Here is a 22,623-nt window from a genome sequence, read left to right as displayed (position 1 = left end):
TCATGTGATTTTGAACACATGGTTTATTGGCCACCAGGACTCATTTTTTAGGATTTAATATATTACTTGTTCTTTTTATTGTTCTTAAACTCATAAAAAAAATTTTTTTTTGTTGTGATTTATTTCATTATAAGATGAATCTTAAAACATGAGAGTTGCTCGGATGATAAGTAATCTTACTTCCAATTCGAAGATTGTGAGTTCGAGTCTAACATTGTTGTCCATTGCCACAACATGGAATCTGTTCAATTACCCTTTGGAATAATGTTGAGCATACATAGCCAGGCCAATAGGCCACTCCAAGCATAAAGGAACACCTTCAACAAATTCTCCATCTACGGGAACTATGCAGAGGCTCCTGTCACTCAAACTCCTCTCGAAAATACCTAGAAATCTCCCAAATGCGACCACAAATCCCTCCTCACAAACGTCCCTCTCTCTAATTTCCAAGGCAAACCAATGTCACCCATCACCGCAACAACTGTTTTCTGTCCCATACACTACTTTCTCACACTCATGGAGGCAACAAAATGGGAAATTTTCTCATGGGGTTTTCTCAAACCCACTTTTCTCAAAGCAGTTGTTTGCAAATACCCATTTCAGAGGTGATCTGAGCAAGGTTTTAGTTAACCGCACTGTTGGGCTTGTGAGGACTCAGTTAGGACGAAGAAGTTTTCATTCCAATTTCTTAGTTGGTTCCACTCGCCGCAGCTGGTACTTTACTATTCCCTTTAAGCATCATTACTCGTTCTCCTCTCCGGGTACTCATTTCATTCCAATACTGAATAAATTGTGTTAAGGCAAAAACCCTATACATTCCGCTCAATTCTTGCCAATTTTGTTCCAATAATAAATATTACTCCTCCGTGTCAATTGCTTGTCTTACTTTCTATATGCTATGTCTCTATCTTTAGTTAGTTACCTATTTCAAAAAAAAAAAAATGTCTCTATCTTTAGTTTAACTACTTAAATTTATTTCTGTTGTTGAGATATTATAGTGAATCAAGTCTTGACTTCAAAACTAGTAATTGGTTTTGCTGATGGATAAGTAAGTTGTACACTTGTAAGCAAGTTCCATTCACTGAATTTTCCTGGGTTTTGGCGGCAGTAGCAGGAAATATAGTGATAGGGTGTGATCTTTAGGGGCTCGGTCCCTTTGGAGATAGGAAACTTGAATCTACCTGTTGTTCCTTCAGCTTTTATTAATCTCTTAATAGTTGGGGGAGAACTATGAATTGCTTAAAATGGGAATTCTTTTGGGACTTAAAAATATAGTTTTGAACTTGAGTCCCTTGCATTTAGTATTGGCTCTCTTTTTCAATTGCACCACATACTATTTTTTAAATTTACGCCATAATCTCTTCATTTTCTTTGCGAAGTTCTTTTGCATCATAATTTATGCTCACACTATTTGTTTTCTAGTCTATTATTGAGAGTAGGTTTAGATTTCTAAAATAATCGGGTCCATTTTAGCTGTAGTGATTATGAGATCATTTGCACCTCACACTTGAGTTATGGTACTATCTACTAGGGGCAAATCGTATTTGGATCTACAGCTTGGTCTTGCTAAAAATTTGGTTTCATCTTTATTATACCTTCACTTTTTTTTGAGAAGAACACCTTCATGTTTGTTATTTACATTCAGTGAGTTACCCATTCTCGGCAATTTGGAAACAAAATGTCTTGAGGCAACTAGCTGACTTAGAGGAGATATAGGATCACAGAGCACTAGAGGAAGAAGAAATTACCTCTAGACTGGCACTTAACATGGAGTTTGAAGACATAGCAAAAAGGGAAGTGATTGAATGGAGGCAGAGGTTCATGACAGTTTGGTTAAAGCAAGGGGATAGAATCACTGATTTCTTTCACTGAACTGCTAATGCACACAGGAGAATAAACACAATTTCCAAGCTGGAAGTGAGAGCGAGATTTTGACCAAACCAGAAGAGATGCAAAAGGAGGTAGTAGCCTATTATGAGAAGCTATACTCAGTCAGAAAATTGGAGACAACATCTAGATATGAGATATGGTCCCGTGATTGGAGAAGAGGAAAATAACCTGCTGATGGCACCTTTTGAGCAACTGGAAATACCGGAGAGCATAAAAGCATGTGCAAGTGACAAAGCACCAGGGCTAGATGGTTTTTCCATGCCATTCTTCAGTCTTTAGTCAATGCTGTTATTAGTTCAGAGCTAGTAGCAACAGTACAGAATTTTTACAAGGTAGAATTTTTTGAAAGGAGCATCAATGCCACATTTGTAGCTCTAATACCATAGAAAGTGGGAACCATGGAGCTAAATGATTTCAGACCTATAAGCTTGATAGGAGGAGTGTACAAGATCATAGCCAAACTTTTGGTAGAAAAACGGGAGGAAGTGATAAACTTAGTGGGCAGACAACAAATGACATTTATTAAAGGATGACAAATTATGGATGTAGTGCTGATAGCAAATGAGTGTGTGGAATCTAGACAAAGAAGTCAACAACCTGGGTTTTTATGCAAACTAGCCATTTAGAAGGCATATGACCATCTGTCCTGGAACTTTCTGATTCTTATGATGCAAAGGATGAGTTTTGGAGCTTAATGGATCGGTTGGATGAGATACATGCATTAGTGTAGTTAAGTTTCCTATAGTAATCAACATAACTCCCAATAGTTTCTTTCCGTCCCAGAGGGGCTTGAGATAGGGTAACCCCTTGTCCCCCTTTCTATTCACCTTAGCAATGGAAGGAATGAGCAACATGATTTGTATTCTATTTGCTTACCTCCACTCTTTGTGCATTCACAAGGGTTGGGCCTTTTTTGGGGTCTCACGTGTATAATAGGTGGGAAACTAACCAACAAATTCAACCTCGTGCATGTGATATTTTGATATTAATCCTCATAGATAATCACATAAATCTCATGTGAGGTGCAATCTATTTCACTTGTAGATTATAAAAGTAAAATATGACATATTTCATTTGAAATTTTAACCTAGTCTCACATGTAGGCTTAGAAATAGGGTAGGAATCATAGATGGGACATACATTACACCTGCAATTCAATGAGCTCATGATTCTGCAAGAACCTTAGAATAAGGGAATTGATCATAATAAACAAAAGAATAAGATGCAAATTACGGAAGGGAATATGCATTAAGGCTGCAAATGCAGAGAACTCCAGATCTTTGGTTGACTTCAATTGTAAGAATAGCATTGCTGATGATAGAAGTAGAGCTTTAGATGTGTCATTTATCCACTGTATGAAAGATCTCTAGTTTTGTAATCTAGTGTGGCTTCTTGTAGTTTACACCAAAGCAGCTTTAATCTTCCTCTCTCAGATACCCTACTAGATACAAAACCAAATGTACCACTGTTAAACCATTGTCAATATTAGTACTACCTCCTAGAAAAGTTTTTGGTTGTTTTTTGCTTTCTATTAGTCTCCACCAAAGCAGAGGTACAGCATTTTTAATGGGATGAAGTGAGTTGTATTTAATTGACACTGACGTGCATGAATTGTGACAGCTAGGAGTTCGTTATGGTTTAAACTGTTCCTAAACATTTTAAGTTTCTGGTTGGAGAAAAGGCAGTAATCTGTGTGATATCATTCTCTTGCCCTTAGTCCAACTACACACATTTTTCTACTCTAAGTTATGACATCTTTAATAGAATGGAGTGAGTAATATTTAATCACACTGATCTGCAGTGACTGATGAGTTGTGACAGCTTGGAGTGTAATGGTTTCACCTGATTCTAGCCTTTCAAAGTTATGTCGGGAGAAAAGGCAATCTATGGTGATGCCAGTCCTTGCCCTTAGTCCAACTTCATATGATTTCTATTATCTAAGACTTGAGCCTTTCCAATTTGTAGGAGATCAAGTTTTGGGAGGTTTTCTACTGATGGCGTGGTGTTATGCCTGATCTTAACTAACGTAGCTGTGTTCTTGTTATGGCGTGTTGCTGATAGTGGATTCATGATGAGGAACTTCATGGTCAGTCGCTAAGATAACTCTCATAAAATAAACTTATCTTTTGATGCAATATACAAGCTAAGATAGTTTTCCAACTTACATATTTTTTGAGTTGTATCTGGTGCTTAGATTTCAGTGGACAATTTTACAAGTGGACGGGTTCATACATTGATAACATCAGCTTTCAGTCATATAAGTACTTGGCATCTTATCTCTAATATGGTTGGACTCTACTTCTTTGGAACAAGTGTAAGTTCACCTGTCTGTCCACTCTTTTTTTGAGGTTAAAAGATAAGAATGTTATTGAGTCTAAAGCTTTCTAGCTACGTAGGTATGCAGTAGCCTCAATTTTGATGTTGAACTTAAGCAACTAATGGAATTGTATACTGTTTTCTTACAGAAGGACAGGGACGTAAAATGTATTTGCTAGTAAAATACATATCTTTTGAATGCCTGCATGCATTATTTGGACCATTTGGAGACAAAGTAATATGATATGTTTTGATGGGATTTTGGCACATTCCATCGAGGAAAAATGTTTGACACTTCTTTTTCTTAGTTAGTAATCTCAGAAATGTAAATAATATATAGATGAATTGTGAATTTTGTTAGCTCCCTATCTTTTGCTTAGAAGTTTGAACCTTGAGCCACTGATGCTCGGGGTTTCTCTGTTATAAAAAAAAGGAAATAATACTATTTTAAAAGAAAAATATTGTTATTATTGATAGAACCAGATTAGTGGAAGGGGTGGTAGTGGTACGAAGTGTTGATAAGGTTACTATTCTACAACAACAACAACATACCTAATGTAATCCCACAAGTGGGGTCTGAGGAGGGTAGAATGTACGTTGACCTTACTTCTACCTTGGGAAGTAGAGAGATTGTTTTCGATAGACCCTCGGCTAAAGGGAAACCATATCAAAAAAGAATTAATGGAAGTGAAGAAATCATGGCAAAACATTCTTAAAAAGAATAGTAACTACAACAAATAGTGCGATAATCGAAGTACAAGAGACAGTAGATAGTAACAAAAATCGAAGGACAAGAAACTACAGGAGAAATACTACGACTGCTAGTATAGAAGGTAAAGTGAGAGAATACTCTACTACCGACTAACCTTCTACCCTAATTTGTGACCTCCACAACCTCCTATCTAAGGTCATGTCCTCAATAAGTTGCAATTGTGTCATATCCTGTCTAATCACCTCTCCCCAATACTTTTTCGGCCTGCCACTACCTTTTGAAACCATTCGTATCCAACCTCTCACACCTCCGCACTGGGGCATCTGTGCATCTCCTCTTCACATTTCGGAACCATCTCAACCTCACTTCCTACATCTTGTTTTCCACCGAGGCCACTCCTACCTTGTCTAGTATATCTTCATTTCCAATCCTCCTTCTCCTAGGATGCCCACACATCCACTCCTCTCTCAAGATTTCGTTTTTGTACCTATTTCTTCTATCATACGTTTTTTCCCTTTATGTACTGATGTATTACACACTACTCCACTATATAGATATCCATGTCGTATTTACATTTATTCTTCTCTCAACTTATTCTCTTCACAACAATTTTAGTTGCAATTGTTTCCATGTCCATCATTGATTCCTTGATGTAACCTTAGAGGTAGCCTGATGCATCTGGCCGTTGTGATATAATTTGCTAGTTCATGTCATGATGTGGAGGCCAGGGTTTGGTTCTGGTACTTTTTATTTTGGAGCAGGTAATATTTGTATTAAAGTAGTACTTAGGTAGTACGGGGAAAACCCATTTTTAAAACTTAAAGGGAGTATAGTCTTCACCAGAGCTAAACCTACTCTAGAGTCTAGATGGACCCTAAAACATCTAGAATTGACTCGGGGTGTGTTCGGTATTCCCATGTTCGGTTGGTCAAATATTTTGGAAATCATTTTGTATAGGAAAACAAGCTCCTCAAAACTGAGGAAAATGAGCTCCCGATGGAAGTAGGGAAAACAAGCTCTACTAGTGACATCTCACATTGATTGTGTCCTCCCCACCTCCAACACACCTCATCTTCCCCTTCAGCCCCCATATCCCTCATCCCCACCATCCAACTCCCCACCCCCACCTCCCATAGTATTTGTCTAAAAATTATCTACAAATGTTTTTAGGATAATATATTTTGCTTACCTACCGAACACAAGAAAATAAGTAGGAAACCCACTTAGTTTCCTAGAAAATAATTTTCAAGAAAACACATTTTCCTTCCCACCGAGCACACCCTCAGTCTCATTGGAGTAGACATTTGTACGCCAAAAACAAACAACAAAATACATTTAAGTTTAACCTCATGTAAGTTGTTACTCCTATTCTCAAAATATCTATCATTTCTCTCTCTCCATGTAGTCCACCAAATACATGGCATAATCATCCTCCATCTACTTCTATTTCTAGCTCCCAATCCGGCCTCCTCCCAATTGAATAGAGTCTCATCAATCTTACTAGGCATAGTCCAGGAAATGCCTTTGAGATTAAGGAATATCTGCCACATCTGGTAGTGAATCTACAATGTAGGCAGAGATGTCTGACAGTCTGTTACTTTCCCACATGATGAACACCTGTTGCATAAATAGATTCCTTTCTTGGCAACATTGTCCAAGGTCAAAACAGCCTCATTAGTCAGAAGCCAAGTAAAGCATGCCACTTTATGTGGCACTTTGGTTTTTCACATATGCTTCCATGGCCATTTGAGGTCTTGATCACCACTTTGATTTTCTTGCTTGTATCCCTCTTTTACTGTGAAAAATATAGGAAAAGAGTAGTATTGAATTATTGTTGTTTCTACATTATTGCATTGAGATCCTATTTATAGACACTAGAATACAATCCTTTACCAAGTAGGATACTATTTACTATTCCTATTCCTATTCTAAATAGGATTGTATAAACCTATTCCTATTCTAATAGAATTGTGTAAACCTATTCCTATTCTAATAGGATTGTATAAACCTATTCATGTTCTAACACTTCCCCTCAAGCTAGTGCATACAATTCATGTACCTAGCTTGTTACATATGCAATTAATACGAGGACCAATGAGGGGTTTGGTGAGATATCTGCAACTTGATTAGTCGACTTCACAAAATTTGATAGTCAATCTCAATGTGCTTGTCTTCTCATTAAATACTGGATTTGATGCTTAATGTAAGTCAATCTCAATATGCTTAATCTTCTCATGAAATATTGAATTTGATGCATAATGCTGATGAAACACAGAGTGATAAAATTACAGTGTTGAACTTCCCAAACCAAACTTGCAAAGACTATTTTAGACCATAGAGTGACTCACATAATCGACATACAAGGCTACTAAACTCCCCCTGTGCAACAAAGTGCTCAAAATCTAGTATAAACTAGTTGGATCATATTGGAATCAATAGATGAGTCGATATTAAACAAGTCACCGAAAAACTGGCCGGAACATGCTCATATACTGGGGTATTTGTAACAAACCCAATAACAAGACCAACACAATTCAAATTCAAACAACCGACAAATCTATTTCACTAACTCGTAGTTGGAATTACAAAGCAATTTAAGAACTAAATGGAAATTGAAGAACACAAGTAGAGGGAAGGGATGAGAAGCAGAACTCATAGAAAGGGGATGAGAGGACTAGACATTTTTCTCAACAATTTGCATAATCCCTAAATCACATATCACTACCCTTTTTGATGGAACCGTTTCATGCCCACTACTCAATCCGAATACCAAATTAACCTGGCCCTATTGCTCATTCTCTGCCCAATAGCTCTTGTCAGCCCAATAACAACTTGTATGACATTAGTATCTACATTGAGCTGGACTTGGTTCATAACAGTATTAGATTTGATTTGATGGCTAAAAGTGGTCACAATCTAAGAAATAAAATTAAATGGGTAGGGTTAGAATGATATCACGGCCCAACTAGAAAATAGAAATTATATAGGATAGTTCAAATTGATGGAACGACCCCATTGAATAAGAGAAATAATATGGGTAGGGTCGGAATGATGGCACGACCCTACTGAAAAGAAAAATCATATGGGTAGGGTTGGAATGATGGCACAACCCTACTAAATTAGATTTGAGGAGTCACCGGAAAGACGAATGGAACTATGCAAATCAAATCTGAGAAGTCACTGAAAAGACACATGATGCTATGCAACTCAGATATGAGAAAATAGTTCGGAAAAATCCACGGTACTACACAAATTAAATATGAAAAGTAGTCCGGAGAGATGCACGGTGCTAGGCAAATTAGATATGGAAAAAAAGGTAGTCACCGGAAGGATGGCACGGTGCTACACAAATTATATATGAAAAAGGGCACAGTGCTACACAAATTAAATACTCCCTCCGTTTCAAAAAGAATGGCCTCCTTACCTTTTTAGTCGATTTCAAAAAGAATGGCCTCTTTCCTTTTTTGGTAACATTTTAATTTCAGCTTTCCACGTGACATGTTTAAGGCCACAAGATTAAAGGACAATTTAGTACATTTGACATAATTTTAATTCAAGACCACAAGATTCAAAAGTCTTATTTATTTTCTTAAACTCCGTGTCAAGTCAAACTAGACCACTCTTTTTGAAACGGAGGGAGTATTAAAAAGTAGTCACCGGAAAGATGGTACGGTGCTACAAGAATTAGATATAAGAAAGTAGTAACCGAAATGATGGCACGGTGCTACACAAATTAGATATGAGAAAATAGTCGCATGAAAGATACATGGTGACCCAACTTTTGCTAACATAATCATTGGCCAGACAGGCAGCATATATGGGTGCCACTCGCCGGCAACGGAAGCTCTTTAATTTTCTACCAAGATCCTAGAGGCTCTGATACCATGTGAGAAATATAGGAAAAGAATAGTATTGAATTGTTGTTGTTTCTACATTATTACATTGAGATCCTATTTACACACTAGAATACAATCTTTACCAAGTAGGATACTATTTACTATTCCTATTCCTATTCTAAATAGGATTGTATAAACCTATTCCTATTCTAATAGGATTGTGTAAACCTATTCCTATTCTAATAGGATTGTATAAACCTATTCATGTTCTAACATTTACCTTGTATCTGCCTTTTCTGTTCCGATGCCACCATGAGTAGTCCTCTCCTCTTTTCAATTCTTGAAAGCTCTCCAAAAGCTCCTACGCACAATAAATAAATAATTACCTTCTCGAAAAAGCTCTCCAAAATCTGATGAAGTTCAATCATTCTGTGTATTTGCTAGTCATTAACATGTCTTTTGAGAACCAGATCCCACCCTTGTTGAGTTCATATTTCAGCAGCTGTCTCTTTTTTATCCTGAGCCAAAGCAAAAAATATCTAGGTAAGATCTTTGAGGCTCTCAGGACCAGCCATTTGTCACTCCAGGAACTTGTTTTGCTCCCATTCTGTACCTTAACAGTTGACTGGCTACTTAAGAAAGGCGAGAAAATTCTGATAGACCTCCGGAGGCTAACTCCGTAAGGAGAGTTTATCTCTTTTGTTACCCATTTGTTGAGCTCCTCGTACTTGCTCTTGGTGAACTTACACCACAGAGCCTAGTCCTCCTGATGGTATCTCCATAGCCACTTACCCTAGAGAGCTTTGCTCTAATGCTTAAGGTTTTTGATGCCTAAACCTCCCTGCTTTTTGCTTCTGATGATGTTCTTCCATTGGACCAGGTGGAAGCTTTTTCTTTCCTTATTGTGAAGAGAACTGCAAATTCACAGTGGAAATGCAAAACTGGATCCAACTGATCCATTTCCCCCAAAGTGCAGCTGTCTCATCATACTTAGAAATTAGAATGAATTCCCAGTTCACATGGTAATAGGCTTTCTCAGTGTCAAGTTTGCATAGAATACCATGGTTTCCTTGTGCAATTCTAAAGTCAATTGCTTCATTAGCTATGAGCAGTGTTATGAATGGCAAGCGCCATTCGCCAAAGGTGATATGGCGAGGCGAGGCAAGCCATTCTCACCATTCTACACTGAGGTGCGGCGATCCCAAATAGGCGACCTAAGGCGACCAGATGGCGACGTAAATGGCGGCGCCATTTTATTTTTAAATTTTTAAAACGCTTTGACTTAATAATATTAGTCAAAATTAGGTTTTTTTTTTCGATTTAATAAATTAATTCTTCTATAATTATTTATTCATTTGTCCATAAACAATGAATTGACTGAATTCAATGGCGGATGCTAGCAAAAAGAGGGACATTGGATGGAATTATGGTAATCAAGGAGCAACGAAAGATTCAGTTAATTGTAACTTTTGTGGGAGTACTTTTAATGGTGGAATAACTCGACACAAGCAACATTTAGTGGGTGGTTTCAAGAATGTTAAACAATGTACAGCTCGTCCGTCGGCAATTAGAGAAGAAGTAAGGGCTTATATGCAAATTAAAATCGCTAATAATCCCAAATTTCAAGTGAGGCAGCCGGAAGAATATATTGATATTGATGATGTTGATGATATGGATGAATATGCGGAAATGATGCCTCCCTCTAAAACTCCAAAGATATCTTCTAGTGGAGGTGCATCATCCACCGCGCGGAATGTGACGAAAGGCCTTATGAATCTTTATTTTCCGCAGAAATCAACACAAAAAGGAGGCTTTGAAAAAGGAGGAGGAATTGATGAAACAAAGAAAATTCTAAGAGAGCGTGCGGTAAGTGCTTTCGCAATATGGATGTATGATGCGGGGCTCCCTTTTATTGTGTCAATCACAAATCATTTGATAAATTTATTGAGACAGTAGGACAACATGGCCCCGGAATGAAGCCTCCTACATTCCATGAAGTTAGAGTTACTCGCCTAAAAAAAGAGGTGGAGAAAGTGGAAAAAATTGTTGATAAGCATAAAGTGCAATGGACAAAGTTCCGATGTTCCATTATGATGGACAAATGGACAGCACGAAATGGTAAAATGATCATCAATATTTTGGTGAATTCTCCAATCGGTAGTGCATTTCTTGGTTCTGTTGATGCTAGCAATGAATCTACCGATTCCACCAATATGTACAAGTTGTTTGAAAGCACTAATGAAAGAATTGGACTGGAAAATGTTGTATGAATTGTCACTGATAATGCTAGTGAGAATGTTAAAGCGGGAAGCATGATGATGGGTGCATACCCACACATTTATTGGACTCCATGTGCCGCTCATTGCATCAACTTGATGTTTGGTGACATATTCAAGGTTAAGCCATATGCTTCTGGTAATATCACTCTCCTATCCTCTAACTTTCTTTATAGTCAATATTTAATACTCATTAGCTACTAATTACTATAATCTTACTTTAACAGTTTTTATGAAGGCCATCAGAATCCATTCTTACATTAGTCAAAGGCCATTGTTGTTAAACTTGATGAGGAGAAAATTCACTAAGGAAAGAAATTTGGTGAAACCGGCCAAGACAAGATTTGCAACGGGCTTCTTGACTTTGAGAGCTATGTACATACAAAGAAAAAACTTGAGAACTTTAGTCCTCTCAACCGAATGGACTTCAAGTAAATTTGCAAAGGAAACTTTAGGGAAAGAAGTTGCCTATCTTATTATTTCTGCCCACTTTTGGGATGATGTTGTTCGAGCACTTACAGTTTGTGGTCCTTTGACAAAAGTGCTTCGTTTGGTGGATGGGGAGAAAAAACCACCAATGGGCTATATTTATGAAGCAATGGATAGAGCCAAAGAAACTATTGCACGGGGTTTTCGTGGAGTTAAGAAGCAATATGAGAAAGTGTTTGAAATTATTGATGCAAGGTGGTCAGACCAACTCCATCGGCCTTTGCATGTTGCAGGCCATGTTTTGAACCCAGGATTGTATTATAAAGCTCAAGAAGAGGGAACTTTACGACAGAGTCTGTGGACCGAGTATTATGCATGTGTTGAGAAGATGATCCCCGATACAACAATACAAGATTTACTAGTCGCTGAGCTTCCTAGGTACAAAATGGCGGATGGACTATTTGGTTGTGGTCCGGCTAAAAGAGCTAGAGACACAAGGTCACCGGGTAAGTGAGTTGATTTAGCTCTTACTTAAATTTTTTTTTTTTTTTTTTGATTTGCACCGGGTGTCCGAGTCTCTTTGAGCCCCGACTAATCCCGGGGGTGCACAGGCCCTCGGCAAGGAGTTTCCCGCAAGTGCACCACGGTTAATTCAGGTTTTACCCAGTCCGATGGCCCTCAGAAATTGTTTGCACCTAGTGGGTTTCGAACTTGAGACCTTGAAAGGGAGCAAACCCCAAGGCTCAAGTCAATTGCCAGCAGGCCAACCCCTGAGGGTTAGCTCTTACTTAAATTATTTGACTTATTTATACTCATTAACCTTTATATTTATTTTATTATAGTGGAATGGTGGTCACTATTTGGTAGTGAAACACCAAACTTGCAAAAGTTTGTTGTTGCTCCCCAGTATACACGCAAGTGTACGTGGTCGCGCAAGTAATATAGATTCTTTAAAAAATGAGTTATCGTTCCCAAGGGACTTATGATCAATCTTTTCAAGAGTTGATGATTTATTGTTTATCTACGAATAATTATGCACTAATTGAAAATAACTAATTGTGAAGAACTTTGATATAATGTTTCAAGCAAGTTAAAAGCAATTCCAGGGCTGCAACATATATTGAATATCATGTATCATATTATTGGCATTGAACTAATTTCAGTTGTCAAGCTACTGGTTTATAGGGTTAATTATATGAGTCGGGCTATACACCTCTCGTCGCCTACCCCAATTAGCTACCTAACTACATCGTTGAGCGGGGATAAATAGACTAATTGGCGAGCATTTATATTTCATCCTATTTCGTAACCAAGCGAGTTGTTCGTCTGGCGTCACTCCTGAACACAAATCACCTCGACTTAACGGGTCGATCAAGCTCTCTATATCCTCTGGTCTATCTAACCTCTCCTCTCCCGATTTTAAGGTTAAACAATAGATTTATCTCTAGATGGCCAGTCAAGAAATACTAAAACAAGAATATAGAAGTAACTTATAATGATAACCAAGAATTAATTCATAAACCTCAAATAATCAACAATCCATTCGTAGCTACAGCCCCAGAACTAGGGCGTTTGGCCACTCATGCTATTAGAAAACCACAAAAAACAATTGTTCATGCGATTTCCCGAAAAATAGAAGAGTTAAAAGATCAAAACCTATTACAAACGTAGATACTTGTTCTTGCACACAATATAAAAGTCGAGCCGTTACAATGGAGCCCTAAGGGTCTATTTATAATAGTTAGGAACAATAGAGTCGAATTCTACTTCAACTAGGAGTCTTTTTTAAATCAACTTTCGCCAAAACTCCACAAAAGACTGGGGCATCGCGCCCAATTCGCGCTTGGAAGGCTGGCGCGGCGCGTTGCCAGTGCGCCCAAATGTAGCCCAAGTAAAAAAACCCATGGCGCGTTGCGCCTGGCCTGCACCAGTGGTGTTGGGGCGCCGCGCCTGATCTTTGCTCCTGGCGTCGCTTTTCATCTTTAACTCCTTTTTCTTCCTTGACTCAATCACTTCCCTTAGGAACCCTGCAAAATTGCTAATCATGTATGTTAGTTAGTATGCAATCATTGCAATCTTAAGCCAAAATATGCTAGTTAGATTAGGTTGGCCTGCTGGCAATTGACTTGAGCCTTGGGGTTTGCTCCCTTTCAAGGTCTCAAGTTCGAAACCCACTAGGTGCAAACAATTTCTGAGGGCCATCGGACTGGGTAAAACCTGAATTAACCGTGGTGCACTTGCGGGAAACTCCTTGCCGAGGGCCTGTGCACCCCCGGGATTAGTCGGGGCTCAAAGAGACTCGGACACTCGGTGCAAATCAAAAAAAAAACTTACATTAAAGATGGTTAATTTGTAGTAATTGGGCATATAAATATGCCCAAGATCATTTGCCATGAAAGTATTAAGCCTAACTTGTAGCTCATCCGGATGTGAGCGAAATTGGAGTGTGTTTGAACACGTAAGTAAAAAAATTATATCCTAATTTCCATATTATATTTATTATCAATATCTATTAGTTTATATCTATAACTTATGCGCAGATTCATTCCAAAAAGAGGAATAGGCTTGCACTATCGCGTCTCAATGATCTAGTGTACATTAAGTAATAGAACATTAAAACGTCGTTATGATGCTCGTGATCTCATTGATCCAATTCGCTTGGATAACATTGATGATTCAAATGAATGGTTAGTTGGATGCCCCGAAGATCAAGAAGATGAACTAGTATATGAGGATGATGATCTTACTTGGGGTAGTGTTGCTACGGCAATTGGAGTTGATGAGAGTATCTGTCATCTTAGGGGACTTTCTTCAAGATCAAGAGCACTTGACAAGGGCAAAGGTGTAGAAACTACATCTACAAGTTCAACTTCAAGTAGGACTCGGACACTAATTGATGAAGACTGCGAGGAGGAAGAAGATGAGGAGCAATATAATGATGTAGAGGATGTTGATCTTCAAGAGTTGGATAGTTTTAAGAAGAATAGACTTTTAGAGTTCTAGTATTATCTTTTGAATTATTGGGTCTTTAAAGTTCTAGACTTTTAGTATCTCCTTTTAGTTTTTGAATTGACATATTTGCTAATATATGTTATTGCTATTGAGATTTTGGATATTTATATATGCAATTAAATATTTTTAATTTTTGGTATTAATTGGCGCCTCGATTCAAAAAGGCAAGCACCTCGCCGCGTGGCGAGGCAGGCCCTTGTCGCCTTTCGCCGTCCAAAACACTGGCTATGAGGCACTGCATCCATTATTCGTCTGCCTCTGACAAAGGCTATATGTTGTTTATCCACCAGTCTCTTCAATCTCACTGTCAGTACCTTGGAGATTTGGAGATCAGCTTGTAGAAGCTACCTATCAAACTGATTGGCCTGAAGTCTTTGAGTTCCTTAGCTCCTGTCTTCATAGGAATCAAAGTATGTAAGTCGCATTAAAGATTTTTTCAAAAATCTCACTTGAATGGAAGTTGTGAAAAGCCTCCATTATGTCTTGTTCCCATTGTAAAACCATCAGGGTCCGGTGCTTTGTCTATAGCACACAACTTCAGACACTCAAAACCTTGTTCCTCAAAATCTTCTTGCAAAGCCTCCTTTCCAGCTTTTGTGATGGTTGGATGATTGCTGATGTTTTCAGAGGGTCTCCAATTTTCAGTTTCTGTATACAGATTCTTGTAGAAAGATATGATCTCTTCCTTGATTCTTTTTGGCTCAGAAATAGTCTCTCCCTGTATTTCCAACTGATCAATATGGTTGTACCTCTTATGAGCATTAGCAATCTGATAGAAAAACTCAGTATTCCTATCCCCTCCTTGAGCCAAAGGGCCCTTGATCTCTATCTCCAGGCCACCTCTTTATTCTTCAAATAACCTTTATATTCTATAAACAATATTGCTTTTCTGGCAGTTTCCTCCTTTATTAGAGTTCTGTTGTTCAAATGAGACTCTATCTCAGCCATCTGATTAAGTATATTGTTCTTCTTCACTTTCAGATTCCCCTGTTCAAGCCTGCTCTAGTCTTTCAGCTTCCCTTTGAGTGCTTAGAGTTTACATGCTAACACATGTAACTCAAAATCACTCCACCATTCCTTAACTCTGTCACTCATCCACCAATTTTCGAACTTAAAATATGACTTAGACTGTTCCCACTACCCACATAAGAGCGCAATTGGCACATTGTCAGAAGTCACTCCTTGTAGGATGGTTCGCTTAAAATTGCGAAAAAGTTGTTCCATTCTGTAGATACCAATATCCTATCAATCCTAGATGCAGTGGTATGACTGTCTTCTTTGAACAAGGTATAGCTGCCACCAATTAACTGCAGGTCAATGAGCTCCATGTCCTCTATGCAATCTGAGAATTCTCTCATAGCTGAAGATCTGAGCTCCTAGTGCGGTCCCCTTTTTTTTAGATGGGAATCTGCATACATAGAAATCACCCCAGGTGACCCATGAACTCATGCAATGTGGCAGTCAAAATTATAAACCGAGCTTAAAATTTCAGGACAGAGTGTAAGCTCCAACTTGTACTATTTCCCCTTCCCAAATTCAGAAATGTCATAGTAGTAGAATTCCTCCTCTAGTTCCACTAGCCCTTAAAAATGTCATAGTAATAGATCCATCTTCTTGCCCAATTTTTTTTTTTATAAGTTCCTGAACATTCCCTTCTAGTTTAGTTTCTTGGAGGGCAGACTACGTTTGGATAAAGGTTATAAAAAGTAACTTATAAGTCAAAAGCTAAAAGCCATAAGTAGGGGATACCCTACCTTTGGCTTATTTTAAAACCTTTTTGGGCCTAAAGTTGAGTGCTTAAAAGCACTTTTTAACTTTTCCAAACACCTCCAAAACTAAAAAAAAAAAAGTGCTTACCTAAAAGTAAGCTTAATCCAAACTCCCCCTATGTCTGCTTATAAATCCTGCATCAAACTCTGTACTATTCTCCTTTTCCCTGTTTCTTCAACCCCCTTGTGAGAAATATAGGAAAAAAATCCTATTGAATTGTGTATCTACTTTATTACATTGAGACACTATAATACAATCCTTTTCCAAGTATGATTCAATATACTATGTTCCTACCTTCCTATTCCTATTCTAATACTCCCCGTAAAGCTGGTGCATACAAGTCATATGTACCTATTTGTTAGGTGCTTGCCATGATTGGGTTTTCCTTTTCCTAAAAGAGAAAGAAAAACACAAATTCTCATATTTGGCCTCCGTCGCCAACCATCCACCATAAAGCTCGCAGATCTCATGGAAGGTCTCATCCGTCCATAAATGCATTGGCAAAACCCAAATCCAAGTGGATTTGGGCTTGTCTGTAGCTGGTTCACAGCCTGCATATGGGTTCCACCACACTAATTTTATTTTGCTTCTCTTGCATATCCATTCTCCCAGGAGGACCTGTTCCACCATGTATTGGGGAACTCGAAGAGAAAGTAGCCATCCAGCATCTCGTATGTATTGATTCCAAAATCCTTCTTCCACACTGTTGAAGGCCAACGTCTAAACATCAGACAAAGTAGGATTTTCAGCTTTGTTCTTGCCAAAAGACCCAAATATGCACCTTCTAAGCAAACCTTGTTCTCTGCTTTCGACAATTTCGTCTGTTTCAATCATTTCCCCTTAGATGTGGATGCCTCAGAATTGCTGCTCTGCCATTTACTGTCCGCAACCACCTTTGCAAAAGGCACATTTAGGTCATTTGTCCTGGATCTTCATCACCTTCGGAGGAGTGCATTTAATGATTACTGATCTGTCCTCTCCCTTAAATGATAAAATGCTCATGTATCTCCGATGAGCATTATATTACCTAGTATCAAAAACTCTGCCACCTGGTCCTTATATCTCCATCTTCTCACCAGATATTTTTGGTCAGTTGAAGCTTCTCTGAGAATGAAACAAATTCATTCCAACACCTTCTCGCTAAGTGTGACCCTCCTCATCATGTTCCTGTGTCTTTCCACCCAATTGTACCAAGATACATTGTTAGAAGTCCATCTGGTAATGTCGTAAGATTTGAACCCCTTGGTTGAAGAGTATATTCTACTATCCCCTATGACAGAACAGGGACGAAAAAAGAAATTGGGGGGGTGGGGGGGGGGNNNGGGGGGGGGGTGTCGAGCTACAATGGAAGGTGATAGCTCCTGAGTAATGAAGAAAGTGGTAGTTCCCGACGAGACTACCGGAAAGAAAGGGTATTTCTCCCTCCTAGGAAGTAGGAGAGATAATTTTTTGGAAACTGTGCCTGGGAGTATTTTTACCTTTGGATTATCTTTTAGTTCAAAAGAACTTTTGGTTCTGGAACATGGAGGAGTATGTTATTCTAGACCTCCACTCTCAAAAAATAGGGACATCAGATGCGTTAGGAAACTTTCCTACCTTTTTATCAATGGTCAGTGTATGTTTTTTCAGCATTATCTAACTTTGGAAAATGTTAAAAGAACAATTCAGTCTAGTTATAAGATATGTTCACATCTTAGAGAGAGTGAGCTAGGAAAATTGTTATAAGCTAAGAGGAAGCTCTTGCAGTATATGTGCACACTTTGACATCTTTTTCACTGATTAATAAGTTTTCTTATTAATATCTTTCTATTGGCAGATAGGTAGATATTTTGGGCCCGAGTTTCTTCTGAAGCTGTATCTATCTGGAGCAGTTGCGGGCTCAGTTTTTTACTTGGTATATCATGCCTTTATAGTTCCATCACTACAGGTAATCTTGGATCAGCAATCTTATAATATCTATTTGATAAAAAAATGTATCATGAAGTTTGATAAAAGAATATTGTAATTTCACCTGTTTATATTACCTGCCCACTAAATGATGACCAAGCTATGTTGATCGGACTCTTCAAAAATGTCAACGGGTGCGGCATCAAAAGTGAAGAGTCCGCGCAACTAAGTGACCAAGTCCTCTGTCCAATTGATATATGTAAAATTCATGATGAATACATTAAAGAGTTGATGCTTTCTGCTCTCTTTTTTTTTTTTTTGAAACATGGAAAGCTCAACAAGGTGAAGTGTGAAATCTCAATTATTTAGCCTATTAATGGTTCGGAAGAATATAGGAATTGCAGTGCAGTTAAAAAGCTACAAAAAGTATGATTAAGTATGGTTCTGGGATAATTAAGGTCTACTGTAAAGTAGTTATTGTGGTACTTGAGTATGTGCTTGTAGTATACTTAATAGATTGCTTTTGTTTTTCAGTTGGCTTGCTTGTCAGTTATGTTTTTCGATTTACTGCACTTCCTCAGTAGTGCATGAGTTTTTTGTCCTGATGAGCGGACATTTATTTATTTTTCAGAAAACAATAACATACCAGTATAGTGTGGCATTTGGGGAGGGTGGGGTGCCTGCAGCTTTCCAGAATATGGTTTGAAAGAAATGCAAGAGTAAAAAAACTACAAGGAAGATATTGAAAAAGGAAAGGTACAGACTCTAAACATTATTAGAGATAACCAAAGTAAATTAAACAACAGTAGTAAAAAATCGAAGAATAAGATAATGCTAACAACAACAGCAACAACATACCCAATGAAATCCCACAAGTGAGGTCTGGGTAGGGTAGAATGTACGCAGACCTTACCACTACCTTGTGGAGGTAGAGAGGTTGTTTTTGAAAGACCCTCGGCTCAAGTGCAACAAGATGTCTACAAACTTGTTACCTTTTGTCAAAAAAAAAGAAGTGCAACAAACCCAAGTAAAAGAAGAAGAAAACAATGAAGAAAACATAGCAGTTAATAAGAAAAGCAGTGTAAAATGATGTGGATAGAAGACATCTTTAATATGGCATCGAAGGAACAAAGAATATCAGTCAGGAGGGGAAAATGAGAGGTCATTTTGCAGAGTTCTTCTGCACTCTTAAATACAATAAATATGGAAAGGTACATTAGCTTAGCTATAGAAGAGGGAAATAGATCTGTCATTATCACCGGAGGTTACATTGGAGGCCAGTTTGGGGAGACAGCTCAAAAAATGGCAAGACTCATAAACGTCCCAGAAATGGAGAAGCAAACACCATCTGCCAGAAGCCCAAAGCCTAAAGCCTTTTACATTGAAACCATCAGAAGCAATAAATGGTCGACAATCTCTCCAATCAAAGATAAAAGCTCAAGTGTCATCATCCAAGGTGGCTCAGAAGTTTCGGAGGAAGATGTGCTGCAAAGATGCATTTTTTGTAAATTTCAAGTCCCCCTCGCAGTAAACACCTACATTAAATGGATATCCAGTGATGGGTTTGCAGTGTATGGAATTCTTCACCGTCAATTTATACGAAATGAATGATTTTTCATTCCTGTTTGAACCTCCATCCAGAAAGGAGGCAGAGCATATGCTCACACATGTTTAGCTATGGAAGATATTTCAATTTACATTAGATTGGTGGACTCCTATCACCAGGTGCTGGCTAGAATAAGCAACACAAAGCTGAGTATGGATAGTAGATAAGAGCAACTCAATGCAGAAGATAAAACTCAATTGTATTTTGTGTAAACAGGAGTACATAGATGATACTGGGTCTCCATTAGATGTTCTAGACTCTAGAGTCTCTCTGTAAGGAAGTAAGTACTTTTTGTAGTTTATACCATTTTGGTCCTTACATTTTGTAAATATGGCACACAGAACCTTTTGTGTTTTTAGTATAAAGCTTGTTACCATCGCAAAAAAAAATTAAAAAATTAAAGTGGCCTGCACTGCATGATTTAAGTTGGTCACTTAAATTCATAATTTCATTTTGATGAAGCAATTACTTAAATTCATAATTACTCCCTTTTGTTCCAGTTATGTGTCACTTTTCATGGTTTTTTTTTTTTTAAACTGGTAATGTTCACTTTTCATGGTTACACGTCCTAAAATGTTTTACAGACCTCGATGATAGTATTATCTTACACAAGATTAAAAAAAATTAAGATCAAAATTACATTTTGATGTCATGGTCTCCCTCTCTAATTTTACAACTAATATTTTAGTATTTTCCTTCATTAGCACCAATAAAATTTGCAAATCAAATTGACCTAAGATGACTTTTGTGACCGCAAATGACATGAAGGAAGTATTATGTCTCTCACTGTAGAAGTAGTTACTGACTGTCTCTATTCTTTGGCAGACACAAAGAAGACAAGTTTTGAGCATGCATCCATCACAAACTCCTGGATTGGTAAATTCATGTCTTACTTCTTCTTGATCTCTGATAGTTCTTCGCTGTTACCGTACCAACAATTTTATGGGACTCCAAAGGATCTAAAATGAGATTGTCATTTTCTCTCATTTATATTTAAGAAGCTAATCATTTTTTTAGGCGGAGTACTTTGTTGTCTTCAAATTCAGTAGCTAAGCCTCTCTTTTTACATGACTTGATAGTGTTTTCCTTGGTATTTGGACTACTACCTCATGTCTCAGAAAAAAATGTTGGAGTAGTTCCATAGAGTATTACTGCTCCAATTTTACCAACACTTCGTCTTGATCTTTGTAGCTAGTGAACTTAATTTTGGAAGATTATCACTATTAAATCGTGGATGCCTAAAAATTGGCATAATTTTCATTTTAGCCAGCCCCTGTATCTGATTGTTATAACTCCTACCCAAACTCAAAACCAATGTTATTTTTCTTAGGTCTTGTTCTACAGATTGCTATTTTGAATTCCTAATCTGCTCAGTGTGTGGGAACTAGCAAATAATTCAAGCTTCTAAAGAAAATGGTTCTTGGTTTGGTTTCTCATCCTTTGCATGGAGTAGATTACTGTCAAAACTACTCTTTGATTTCTGGAATCCCTGAAACTTCTAATTGAATTGTTAATGGATGAAGTTTGATCTTTTCCTTCATGAAAAGTTAACAAGTTTGTCATCTTTACATTTTGCGTTGACTTCTGTTTGTGCTTTTCCATTTAGGGTGCAAGTGGGGCTATAAATGCTGTGATGCTGCTTGATATATTCCTGTTCCCTACAAAGATTATCTATTTTAACTTTGTGATTCCTGTCCCAGCAATCTTACTGGTCAGTACTTGCGTATTTCTTAACCAAAATCATTTTTTGGTACTTTTCTAGATGATAGTTGCCACAGGTAAAATTGGCTAATATTTTCTACGTGACTGGTCATTATTTCATTTCAGGGGATCTTCATCATTGGAAAAGACGTCGTAAGAATATTGGAGGTGTGATCTTCTAGCACTTCACCCTCTTTAGTTGTTCAGTTTGTTAACCTTATCATGAAATGAAGTCATCAATGACTAGTATGCACTGAAATCAATACTTCCTTCCATGTATCAGGAAGAGAAGCTGTTTTAGGCTATTATTTGGGGCATGATTTGTGTTAGGGGTTGCAGTTATTGAGGCTCAGTTGCTAGCGAAAATAAAACCAAAATGTCTTCTCTTAGTAAAGTTCACTTGTACTCTTCTACACGCCTTCCATTCTAGATTCTCCACTACTCAATTTGCCTGATTAGAATTTTTAGCGAGTAATGGGTGTAAATGGTCAAACGACTTCTCCAAGCCCAAACTCACGTTGTTCCTGTATGCTGGTTAAGGAAATAAACTAATAAGATGAGATACCACAACACTACACTAAGATCCGTCTCACATGCCAGCTTGAGATCTTAGCTTTCAGCCATGAAGATGTAGGTGGTCCAGTCCTATCATTGGAATTTGGAGCATTTATTCTGCTCATTTTACTCTACTATCTTGCTGCAAAAAAGGTGTTCACAAACGTAATGACTCATTTGATATGTATAACAACTTCCTTTCTTCTCAACTTCAGGGTGACACTCAAGTATCTGGATCTGCTCATTTGGGTGGGGCTGCCATGGCCGCCATTGCATGGGCTCGAGTAAGAAGGGGAAGATTCTGAAGTCTCATTTCCTTGAAACTTCAATTCGGCTGATATAAGCTAGGATGTACCAAATTGCATTATTGCTTTTATGTATAAATTATAGCCCTAGCTCCTTCCCCCACTTGAATTTTTGCCTTCTAGGGTGAAGTACCAAGAAAATGCCCCTTTTAAATAACAGCAATAGTCAGATTCTACATTCATGGATATTACTTAACTCAATTTGTAGTCTGATATTATGATGCTTCTAACCAAATCAGTGATGAGGATTCTAATACTTGAGAGTTGCAATCTATATTGATTATCATTTAACCATAATTAAGTGGTAAAACAAGTAGTCACACTTTAT

General features: G+C 37.8%; 1 protein-coding gene across 1 annotated transcript; it reads left to right on the top strand.

Annotated features, from left to right (window-relative positions):
* Positions 1-286: 286 nt before the first annotated feature.
* Positions 287-22,623, top strand: LOC125861881 (RHOMBOID-like protein 12, mitochondrial). Its single transcript, XM_049541789.1, has 8 exons — positions 287-714; positions 3,856-3,976; positions 4,085-4,204; positions 18,058-18,168; positions 20,560-20,610; positions 21,341-21,445; positions 21,562-21,603; positions 22,206-22,623. The coding sequence occupies exons 1-8, from the start codon at positions 347-349 to the stop codon at positions 22,293-22,295; spliced, it is 1,008 nt and encodes a 335-aa protein (XP_049397746.1). The 5' UTR covers positions 287-346; the 3' UTR covers positions 22,296-22,623.

The sequence above is a fragment of the Solanum stenotomum genome, chromosome 4 (genome assembly GCF_019186545.1).
Source record: "Solanum stenotomum isolate F172 chromosome 4, ASM1918654v1, whole genome shotgun sequence".
Taxonomy (NCBI): domain Eukaryota; kingdom Viridiplantae; phylum Streptophyta; class Magnoliopsida; order Solanales; family Solanaceae; genus Solanum; species Solanum stenotomum.
The sequence above is the reverse complement of the archived record's forward strand: the minus strand, read 5'-3'. Positions and strand labels throughout refer to the sequence as shown.